This window comes from Atta colombica, unplaced genomic scaffold, assembly GCF_001594045.1.
Source record: "Atta colombica isolate Treedump-2 unplaced genomic scaffold, Acol1.0 scaffold236, whole genome shotgun sequence".
In the NCBI taxonomy this organism is placed as follows: Eukaryota; Metazoa; Arthropoda; class Insecta; order Hymenoptera; family Formicidae; genus Atta; species Atta colombica.
This window is the reverse complement of record NW_017259334.1, coordinates 810,391-822,401: the sequence shown is the minus strand read 5'-3', so window position 1 is coordinate 822,401 and position 12,011 is coordinate 810,391. Positions and strand designations below refer to the sequence as shown.

Sequence of the window (12,011 nt, the reverse complement as noted above, 5' to 3'; positions counted from 1 at the left end):
CCACCACCACCACCACCAATTTCCACTGCCGTCAGGCCAATCACGCGGCGAGCGGAGGAACGAAATAACCGCCATTCGCGACGTATAGTCCCCTCGACCTGACTGCGAGTTGCTGCGAGTGTACACGGTCAGAGTCAGACTTGGGCGAAACGTGTGCGGAAAGATCGTACAGTGTACAGTTATCGGGAGAACGCTCAACGCTTCATCCCTACTCATAGGGGCCATGGGAGAACCGAGAACGGCTTACTACACGGCTTACACGGCCGAGCGGAATGCCAATCGCGATCTCTCTGCGATGCGGTTGTGCTCCAATATTCCAGCTTTCAAACTTCGGGGAAGGGACGAAATTTGAAGAGTTGACTCGTTAGGTTGGATTCTTAATAGGATTACTTGAGGGGACAATATTATGAGAATTCTGGAAAATTGTCTAGTTCTCACGATGACTTTCTTTCAAAAATGAAATTTGTTTCCGTTACTTTAGTATTTCATAATATAGGATTATTTAAAGAGATGATGTTAAAAGAACAGTAACGAAAAACTGTCCAACTTTCATAACGGTTTTCTATCGAACACATTGAAAATTTGTCTTCGTGGAATTATCTTATTCGAGTCAGTAACAAATATAGTTTTTTAAAAGAATTTTTTTTTAAAAGAATAAATATTTCTTTATTTCTCATAAAAGAGGATATAACTAATAAATTTAATTCTAACATAACTGGTAAGAAATATAACTAAAAGTAGAATTTTTTTGGGACGTTCTAAAAATCTCAACTACCTGCTTGCTACGTATCTTTAGATCATTTATCTACTTCAAGATTAATTTCTCGGTTATTTAATATTTTATTAATTACAATAGAGATATTTTATCACGAGATGTCTCTTACTGCTTCTATTCTTCTCATTTCATGATGCGATTAATAAGACCACATACAGGATCGGGATCGAAAATGTCGTCGGACGTGTCAAATTAATTTAATTGTGACCTTAATTCGTCATTTTAATTGTCCTTCACGCACTCGTGCTCCCGGATAGCAGTTGCGAAAAGAGAGTGACGCGTCTCTCTTCGAATGAGAGGGACATGATGTGGGAAACGAGAAATAAATAAGTCCAACTCCAAAACAACACAACACAATCTTATCGCGTGCGTATATTCGTTGGATTTTCATGTTTGTACAATGCGACACGTTACGCACGATGAACTTATTTGCATACCACTCGGATTATCGTCGACATTTAATACAGATAGACTCGCTACGCGCAGTCCGAAGGTTACTACGTTGAACTACTACTGTAAAGAAATGAGATCATAATTTGTTAAATCCTTCTGATTCGACACGGTCGTCTCAAACGGTTCACCCAAATTTTTGTGTTAATTTAATGCGAGATAAATTTGTTCGATAGTAATACAAATATTATGCAAAAGTTTACACAAAATATTTCGACACAATTCGAAATAAATCGTGGAAACATATTTCTTTGGTAAAATTAACATTTATAATATGTTAAATTAACATATATATTCACCTTTTATTTATTTATTTATCTTTGGAATGTACGTCTTAAAATTACATTTTCAAAAATATTAAATATTCACTCACTTATAAGCTGTATTATTTTAACTCAGAAATCAATTTAACTGCAAATATTTAAATAACGTGATTATATTATGTTGAATTAACATTCAGATATGTTACAAATTTAACACAAAAATTTAACAAGGATCGGTTTAATATAACATTCTTATTGTAAAGAAAAGTTCTCATTCATTATCTATCTAAAGAAAGTTATTAGCTCGATATATTATTTACGTAATAGTTTTATATATCATTTTACGTAATATTAAATGATTATCTATTTTTAGTATATTTCTTGTTAAAGTCAATCTCGATTCATTTAATTTATGTTAGACTGATAGCGTTGACTACACTCCAAAATGTAGCTTGATGATTTAAACTTTTTAGAGCCTGATTCTTTCGATAGTAAAAATATTGAACAATTTTCCTGAGTAGTCGGAATCGCAGACATCGATTTAGGGGAGGAAATTCGAAAGTTTTAATTCATAAAATGTCACACAAAGGTTCTTTGACGTCTTTGGATCTTTCAACGCGACGTTCCATTTGATTCTATGTGCGAAACTACAGCGCTCCATGATGATCGTACGTACATCACAGTGCTGAGTACGATGACATAAAATCAACGGGACGAATCGAGACTTTTCATTGATAATTGTCAATTTACTCCGTTGTGCTCGTCTCGCGCGCGGCACGCGAGGGGACATCTACGGGAAACAGCTCGGCGCGCTCATCGACGCTCGGCGGCACAACTCACGACGAGCGAAGTGTAGATAAACGATCCCGGAGTCCAATTGGAGAGCGAGTTTGCCACGCGGCGTTCAATCTTGCTGGTGTATGTGCGTGTGTGCGAGGCTCAGCGCACTAACGCTACGCCGCCATAATGTGGCGCGAATATTTCGAATATTCAAACGTGAGTCGAGGATGCCTATCTTTCTCCCACATCGCATCGTAGCTCGATTAACGATTAGATGTAGCAATAAATCATCATGTGCGTCGTTTTCAAGAATTTGTATAAATATGCAAAATAATAGTTTAATATAGGAAAAAAAAAAACAGTAAAAATTATTTCTCTAATCTTACAATTATTGGGTAATTATTTAAAGTACCCTACCCCTCTTCCCACTTCAAATCTTAATAAAAAAAAAAACACTTATTCGATGTGTTTTTATTCAAAACGAAAGAATCTGGCAAAAAAAAAACGCGATGGTCGGTCTCGTGAATCGAGTTATTAAGCGTTAAAAGTTGGAGACTTTAGAGGTTAAGGTATCTTACATCTCGACTCAATATAGTGCTATGTATTCTGCATTAATTATATAAATTTATTGCTTTAAAAACACAAATTCTGTGCTTCAAAACACAAATGCTTTAGAAAGTGTGTGAATTTGTGTAATTAATGAACATATATATATAGAGCTTTTTTGCCAGATTCTTTCGTTTTGAGTGAAAACACTCGAATAAGTGTGTTTTTATTAAGATTTGAGATGGGGGGGTTATTTTAAATAATAATTACCGATTATTGATTGTTTTTTTTTTGTATATATTATTGATTGTCTTTTAATCCTTCATTACCCACGTAGAATATTCGGGATATCCCGGTCTTATATACTTGTTAAATGTACGAACGCTGTTTGTATACATATTATTATGTTTATTTTACAATTTAGAAACATTTTTTTGTATTAATTTTTATTTAAGGATGTATCTGAATCATTTTTACAAATATGTTAATATTTATACTTTAAATGAACTATATACATATAAAAAATTATGTTTACAATAATCTGTTTTTCAGAAACTTATGGGAAGTAATTTCGTTGAAACAAAAACTACGCGAGTAATGTAGAATTAATTATTTGGTAAAATTCTAAATAAGAGAGATGTCACGACGTGCAGGAGGAAATCCGCGTCGGTGCAGCACGCTACTCTGGGGAAACAAAATCCCACGCAGCATCCAGGAAGTGGTGAGGGGTGATACCGGATGCATTTCAATGAGGGGAGACGGACGAACGGGTTCACGTAAAACAATTCTTTCTGCGTTTTTGCAGAGACCACCGTCTCTTATTCATTGTCCACCGCAGGAGTGCATTTCAGCGAGGTGTCTGGTTGCACAGGTTTCGTTTTGTAACCCACAATAAAGCGAAAACTCTTATACTTCCTGCGATATTTGTTGTCAGATAACGTTGACAGGTTTCCTCAATAAATTTATAATAATCGAAAAGATCGAGAAAGAGATTTATGCACTCGGAGAAAGACATAATGGTAGAAATTATAAAAAGATGACACTTATACAAGTTTTATATATAGAATTATGTATATAATTGAATAAATTATTTCACAATTATTATAATTATAAAATAGTTTATTCAACTGTGTATAAATAATTCTAGTAAAATCATACTGTGTGCTATTTTTCTCTGAATATGTTATTCTAATTATATTATGCGGAATGCAATAATTAACTGGAGTAACTAATTTTCTTACGTTTTTATTTGTTATGTTTAATAGTTTCGAATACAATTGTTAACGAAATATTATTTATTATAATTTATCCTTATTGTGTATATTAGCCTTCAGCAAAGTATTACTCATGCAACCTCAAATGAATAGGTACGTGTTGTTACTACACAATTACTGACGATTAAAAAAACAAACATTTCTCGCCTCATGAACGATGCCTGAATATTGCGTATATGTATTTGTGAGTCAGCCAGATTGTTTCCAAAGGAAGCTGATATTTATTCGCAGGCGAGGCGCGCGACCGGAAGGCGCATATTCGCATCTGCATCGTGTGTTTACCACCGAAAGAGTCACCTGTTTCATCATTTCACTATCACAGAACCGTGCTCTTACGATTCATTTGAAGCCGCCGCCGCCGCCGCCGCCGTCGCCGCCGCCGTGTTATCTCGCGTACTAACGGGGACAGATTAAGCTGCAGCTGCAATAAATCATACTTTTATTGAGCTCAAGGTGGTGAATCGAGATCGAGGTTGAAAACGGATGCAATGTTCCTCAGATATAAAAAGCCTACTTTTCTCCGAGACATGTCGGTATCTGGTAAGATGAATGTTTCAAGCAGTGATAAATTAGTCAGTTTATATACGTCGGATCAGAACCAATTTAAGAATCGGTTAACCTTTCATTACTTAAGGTGTAATGTTCAACATTACATCTCATGAATTTGCTAAATGTTTGAATATTAATTACAATAATTACACACATTACTTTTATTATACACATTGTTACTATTTATAGACATTATTTAGCGCAAATTGTTTCACAATTAAAAAAATTTTTTTGCATTTATCTATCTTTATCGAAAAGATGTATAGAATATCACACTAATATATTTATTTATTTTGTAAATCATCCAAGAGAACAATGAAATTTGAAACATAATGATGAGAAGTCAGAAACCTCTTATGCGAGTAATTACGTTAAAAAAATTACGCGAGTAGAGTTGAACTTCAGTCACTTTTGTTTGATCACTGTTCGCGGAAATGTTTATTATCTGATTTTTATGACTGGATGGAAATCCTCGTAATAGAAATATTGCACATATTCGAAAATTTTTCTTTCTGAGCATCTGTGATTGTAATCCGTTCGCGGAAGGTTCTTTATCGGAAGGATTTTCAATGCTTGGTCAGAATAATGTGTGCGGTATACGGTGTGTGGCAGAATATCTTTTGTCGCCATCGCGATTGTACCCACTTCCGTGGGAATTCGCGGAACGGAAGTGCAATTTCTGGCCGGTACCATCGTGGCCAGCTTCCATAGCAGCACGAAGAAAAAACGATCTTTAAAGAAACGATGCCAGGTGCAACGCGGACTCTCGCGTCTTCTCACGGCAAAGTACTCACGGATTATTTCGACGAAATCATGATAGTGATATCAGCTGTCGCTGATGAGTATTCCGCGAAGGAAATAAAGTCAATAATTAAAATTACAAAAATCGATTAGGCAAATGAGAATGCGGTGCTACTTGGTGCACATAAATTTTACAAACATAATATATTTTAATTACAAACTCAGAGTTTATAATATTTATATAATTAGAATATATTTGTATAATTTATATACACCTTTTATTTGTCTAATCTGTTTGTTTTTATTTCAATATATTGAAGATACTACTTTTCTTATACTATTTCTTATACTATTTTTCATTTACAATAATTAAAGAGAATTCGCAATTATAACATATATTTCTGATCGATAAAGAGTTTTTTTTTGCGAATTATGTTTTAAATATTGGAAAAAAAGTATTTATTCCATTCACGATTTTTATCAATTTTTCTTCTCTACACTAAAAAAAAATTTTAATAAATATAATTTGAATAATTTTAAGTAAATATTTACTAAACATATATTTATTCGGTACAAGAATCATTAATTTGATTTAATTATCATTTATATTTTTTTATTGAGCAAATATTTATTTACTATACGTAAATTACTACTTCGTACTACTAAAAAAATATGTATTATATAAGTTTTAATAAATTTTTTTCAGTATATTCGATTTATAAACGTTTTATGATAAATGCTGTAAGATATAATTGTTTGTTGTAAGATGTTTTATTTTAATGTAAATATAAATTGATATAAATTAGATTACACTATAACTTATAATTGTGCATTAAGCATTGTAGTTTCAAGCTCGTGTATAACAATTCTCTTTTTTTCATTAAACGTAATCTGAGTGAAAAGGAAATATGAGGGAAACACATGTATAAAATATCGCAATTATTTTATAATTTTACAGAAATATGTATATTTTTCTATAGATTTTTCACAGATCTTTCTTTTAAACTGCACGGATGTACTTTAAAGTATTAAAAATATCGATTGAATAATGTATTGCACATTCGTTTTTATGGACGTTAAATTGAATATAATATCACATAATATATGTCGTAAAACTATAAATAAATGTAGAAGTATAAATAAAATTAATTAGATACCAAATCCTAGAATTCGGTTCGCTTACATACATGTATATGTATATGTATATCTTCAGATATCTCTTTTAATAAATTAATTAAAATTAAGAATTTAGCTTTGGTTTCTTATCTTGGAGATATGATTTGACATCATGTCTTCTTTGACTAGAAACTTAAAAGTCAGTCAATTTGAAAGAATTAATGAGCCACCACTTTATAAATTTCACTTTATAAATTATCAATTCTGCAAACATAATTATATTTTGTGAAATTTTAGGCTCACTATTCTCCTTACTTGTATAAAAAAACCGTTCTAATCTTTTTAGAAAAAATTTATAAATAATTCGTTATTAATAATAAAAAATGATTCACGTATTACAAAAAAATTTACGTAGTTTAATAATTTATATCAAATTACGTTTGAAAAATTACAACGTCGTAATTAAAATTTACTTATTATCAAATAATATCACAATTTGATTCTTTTGCCATATTGTTTTTTTTTTTCATCCGTCGATTTGTTAAACAAATTTTCTGCATTATTTTCTGTTTTCTCCGCTCATTCTTCTCGTGAATTTATCCTAATTTATCTTAAATTCAAAATTTCATTTCCTTGTTCATCAAGTCGTACCCATTCATAACGAACAGGATTCTCCACTGGCCTTCCGCGCAGAAAATCGAAATCCCACTTCTTCATAGCCTACGCATCAATAAACTTTTCATTTTTAAATGTTCTAATTTCTGCAATATTTCACATATAATTACTTTATCGGGACACAATTATTATGTAATTGTGACGAGAAATAATTTTAACAATCGTTCGAATTTAATTTATTAAAGAAAATGATGATTTGTTTCTCACCTCTTCCAATTGTATTCGCCTTTCTTCTAAAAAATGATTGTTAATATTCTCACGTTCTTGTGGATTGTCGTTGTCATCGTCGTCGAAATTAAGTCTCCTACGCACACGATGGAGTCTACTGATGTCAATGTTCCTGCGTTCTTGCTGATCGTTGCCATCGCTGTCTGAAGAAAATCTTCTACGCACACAATGGTGTCGATTGTCGATACCGTCATCTGAAGAACGTCTACGTACATCATGGCGTTGGTTGTTGTATCGGATAATGCCAATTTTTTCTTCCATTACTAAGAAAAATGAAATTTTTTAATGATAAAGTTAGCGTGGCCCGTGGTTTTACCTTTTTATAATTGATGGAGTTTATGATAAAGAGAGAAAGGATTAATATTAAAAAAATAAACTTTGTTTTGAAATCTGATCCATTTTATTTGGACTTGTCCGAATTTTTTAATCGTAGATTACTAATTAGAAATTAATATCTTCTCAAATAAAACTTATTGAAACTATAAAATTTATTAAAAGTTATCACTATATTCTTCATCAATGACAGCCAGATTTAGAAATCGTCATGTCGTCACGTTCTTCATCAGCGATAGTTAAGTTGAGAAGTGGCAACAAACTCCTGCACAAGGAATTTCTCATCACTTCCTATTTGGAAATATCTTAAAGAAAGATGGGAGAAGATCCTTACCCATGCGAAATCAAATCTAAAATCATTATGATGACAACTGTTATCGTCACTATCACTAGAAATAGTTGTTGTTGATATGATTTAATTACTTGTGACTTTCTGTGGCTCTTGAAATAATTTTAATTACATTTAGATCCAATTGTTAATTTAGAAAGTTAATTTAAAAAATGTCCTTGAGCTCCAGAGCTGTAACCCATGACGTAATCGAATTTTATTTGTTCTTTTTATAATATTCCATATTTATGATGAGCAATTTATAATAAACTTTTCGCACATATATCAAGATGTGAGAATTTTTGTAGTTTTTGTACAAATAATTTTCCCATTAAAACATTAAAATATAACAAAAATATAGATTTTTGAACTTAAATGTGTAAATCTTTACTTAATAAATTAAAAAATGAAGAAATTTTAGAATATAATTTTCTTGCATCAAAAAAATTTCAAATTATAGATGCAAAGTTAATATGTACTACTAATCCAGTGTAATGTGATTTATTTATCAAATTTATCATGAGTTAACAATTCGCATTGCGAACGAGCAAAGCTGCGTCAACCTATTATGATATTTCGTAACTAAACATTAGCTTATTTTTAAAGTATCTTAAAAGCTCGTATCTTAAAAATTGAAATTATGTGCTACAACTTTATAAAAATTCGAATGTACAGTTTTATTTTTTTACTTATTATTCTTTGTTTATTATTTGTAATAACAAAAGTTTTTCATGTAGAAATATATATCTATAATACATATATCTATAATACACTAAAGATTACGCGCCAACATCCCAATTTACTTTATACTGTTAGAGATAATCCCAGAGATTTTACCTTAAGTGGTCACGCGTTCTTAATAAACTTCGTAGGGACATCTCGTAAAGTTAAGGATCGAATAGACTTTCGAAGTTACACCAGTGCAATGCCAGAGATAAGGTTTTTCTTCTCTTTACGGGCCTCCTTACGCTCTTAATGATCGCGCGAATAAAACATCGCGCTTTTTACACGCGTTCGTTAATACAAACAGGTTTGATTTGTCGGCTTTCGCCGTGAGCACTAACGAATGAATTCCACGTTATTCGCGTAATTATTTATGATGTACAGTGGAGCAGGTGATACAGCCGAGTGCATTAACTTCGCAGGTTACATGCAGCGTGTTACAGGATGACGCAGTACAGTAGCTTCTCTTCTCGCTGCACTGGCCAGGTTAATGCACTCGGGGGTACGTGCTTTCCTTTCTCGGCACATTTCGGCCATACTCACGCGTATGCGGATTGGGAAGATAAATGAGTGCTAGCGGCACTTCGCGAATCAAGGTGCGAGATGACTTGCGAGAGAAAAGGAGAGAGAGAGGTGGAGAAAAACGAGCATTGTTGAAATCACTCGAATGGCGTCATGCGGAGCCAACAATCATCTGATTCGGCATAATATATCGTCGCACCATATTAACTCGAAAATCGCAATCGTCCGAGAACGATATATATATATGTATCTATATTTTTTTCTCGTTTTCTGAAACCGTCATCGTACTTTTTGCGACGATCCAATTATTGCGGATTTATCGCCGGCATAAATTGCGCGCGCCGTTTATTTGGTCGTCTAAAACTGACATTGGTGATTTATCTGGAGCACTGTATGTTAAGTAGACTTAACTGCCGGTATTGGAAGTATTCGTTTGAAATGATATTTTGCGCAGCTTCAATAAAATGTTAAATTATTTATTTGATTTGCGTACTTAGTTTTTTCTAAATTTTAGAAAACATAAGAAAATTATTTGCATAGAAAGAATGGTTTTGCTGAAATATTTAAAAAATATTTAATTATATACAGATATCTGAAAATAATTTTGTTGGATCATTAAAACAATTATATAAGACGATCAAGATGATTGCTAGAATATTGTCAAAACTTTTTACAGCATTGCTTATTACGTTTGAGATTCTTATTACATTAAAAATTTCTAGTTGAAAATGGACGAATCAGAAGATACGGATCACCTGTAGGATTAAAATTATAACATACAATGGTTATAGAATTATAATAGATTCAATCAGAAAATTTTTATTTGGTATGTCCAATATTTTTAATCAGAATTCCGATTAATGTAATCAGACTTTTGCCAATGCAGCAAAATTGTTCTTTTGCAATTTTTATTATATTCAACTCTTTTGATTTGATCGAAAGTTTTGTATTCTAAAGAACTGTTCTCTCTCACACATTCCTATATATTGCCTGCAACCTATCAAACAGGTAGTACGAGTTTATACAAAGGTGCATGCCTTTCTCTGACCCACTTAATCGTTCGACTATTCCACACAAATATCGAATTGCACAATTTCATCATTCTTAGTTGACACGTGAGAATTCATCACGAAACACGCAAATGTTTTTTTCAATTGCACATATTACATATTACTGAATTAGCAATTCTAAAAAATATAAATATGGATTTAATATAGTATGGTATGTTTATATAATTCTCTCTGTTGATACAAACATCATGGGTTTTTAAATTTTTAAACACACCGTGTTGATATTATAATATTGCATTAACACGGTGAAGATTATAAAATACCACATGGTATTAAATTTACATTCATATCATATTTATCGAGAAGATGAAGAGAAAGATAAAGGAGGATACAATTTTTATCTTTCCGCGGTCGTTCAGAGATCATTTTATTTTACATTTTCTTATGTATTTTTCTTCATGATGGAAATTAAAAATAAGCCCCTGTGATATAATTTGAACGTTTATACTATGGATATGAGTTCTATTTTATAGATAAAAAGGAAATGCGATATAAAGTATTCCGTGCACGATAGACAACTACGGTTAACATATCCGGTGCAGCTTTGCGACTCGCAAATTCTATTTCTCATTTTTATTCGTATTCTTCGTATGTCACGCTAATCTTACCACGAAATTACGTCACAGACAAGTTTTGTAATTACGTTGACAGCAGGTTGAGTATCAGTCGAAAGCAGGAAAGGAAAGTATGCGGAATTAATTAAGGAAACGAATGAAATTCTAGCGGCTACAATTATTATGTCGAGATATGTATCCAGCCTAATCTGTTTGTACATTCGTCTACTCACTTCCTCGGGATAACTTCCTCTTTCATTCAACCTCTTGCAGATGTGTCTGCAAAACGGTGATAAGGTATCCGCTTTTATCTGTAGTAATTACACCGGCGAGCGTATTTGATTGAGATCGTTTTTGTTGCACTTCGTAAATGTTTATTTATCTCGCCTTCACACGTGCGTCTCGTCTTTTGGTTTAATGTCGGGCACAACCGGTCGTCAGTTCGTACATTTATACCAGATCGATAAACGTTTTCATCGGGGGTGTGGAATCCGACTGGGGTAATCTTGTGCGCGCGCACATACCCTACGACAAGGGTGAATAATCGTCAGGGCGCATTCGCAAGGTTTTCGATATGCGATTATCGATAGCATGGTACAATTCGATTTGTAGAGCCATGGTACAAAAAAAACTGCAAACAGTAAAATGTAAACAGTAGCAAATCTAAAATATTGATTTATTACTTTTATTTCTTATTGCTTAAGTTTTTCTGTGCCACGTAACATAATATATATGAAAAATATAATTAAATCGGATCTCAAACTTTAAAATAATAAATAACATAAGATCAAGACTAATGAGAATCAGCGCGGAAATAGGTGCGCATAGATATTAATTCATGTAAAATACTTTAACAGATCATGTGCAATTTTATTGCGAAATTTTGAACGTTTCCATTCTTTTTAGAATTATCAACAGCACGATCAATGTTGGTTAAACAATTTGTTGAGGTGAATTATTCACATTTTTTTGAGAATTATCTCCACTACATGTTATTACAATTTTACAACTTTACTTATCAAATTTTGCTTCAATCTTCGGAACCTGACAGCCCGGGAAAAAATATTTTATATAATTATATAAT

At 32.4% G+C, this 12,011-nt stretch overlaps 1 protein-coding gene across 4 annotated transcripts in view; it reads right to left on the bottom strand.

The window, feature by feature from the left end:
• Nucleotides 1-7,027: 7,027 nt before the first annotated feature.
• The window catches only part of LOC108688595, a 16,077-nt gene continuing 11,093 nt past the window's right edge, over nucleotides 7,028-12,011 (bottom strand). For 2 of the 4 annotated variants that reach the window (XM_018194907.1, XM_018194908.1), the window contains exons 2-3: nucleotides 7,377-7,660; nucleotides 7,028-7,214 (exon numbers count right to left, since the gene is read on the bottom strand). In XM_018194907.1, coding sequence (XP_018050396.1) covers nucleotides 7,101-7,214; nucleotides 7,377-7,658 — 396 coding nt within the window. In that variant the 5' untranslated portion in view covers nucleotides 7,659-7,660 and the 3' untranslated portion in view covers nucleotides 7,028-7,100. Of the gene's footprint in view, nucleotides 7,215-7,376; nucleotides 7,661-11,160; nucleotides 11,559-12,011 lie in introns of all 4 variants that reach the window. The other 2 variants (XM_018194906.1, XM_018194905.1) reach the window with 2 other exon arrangements.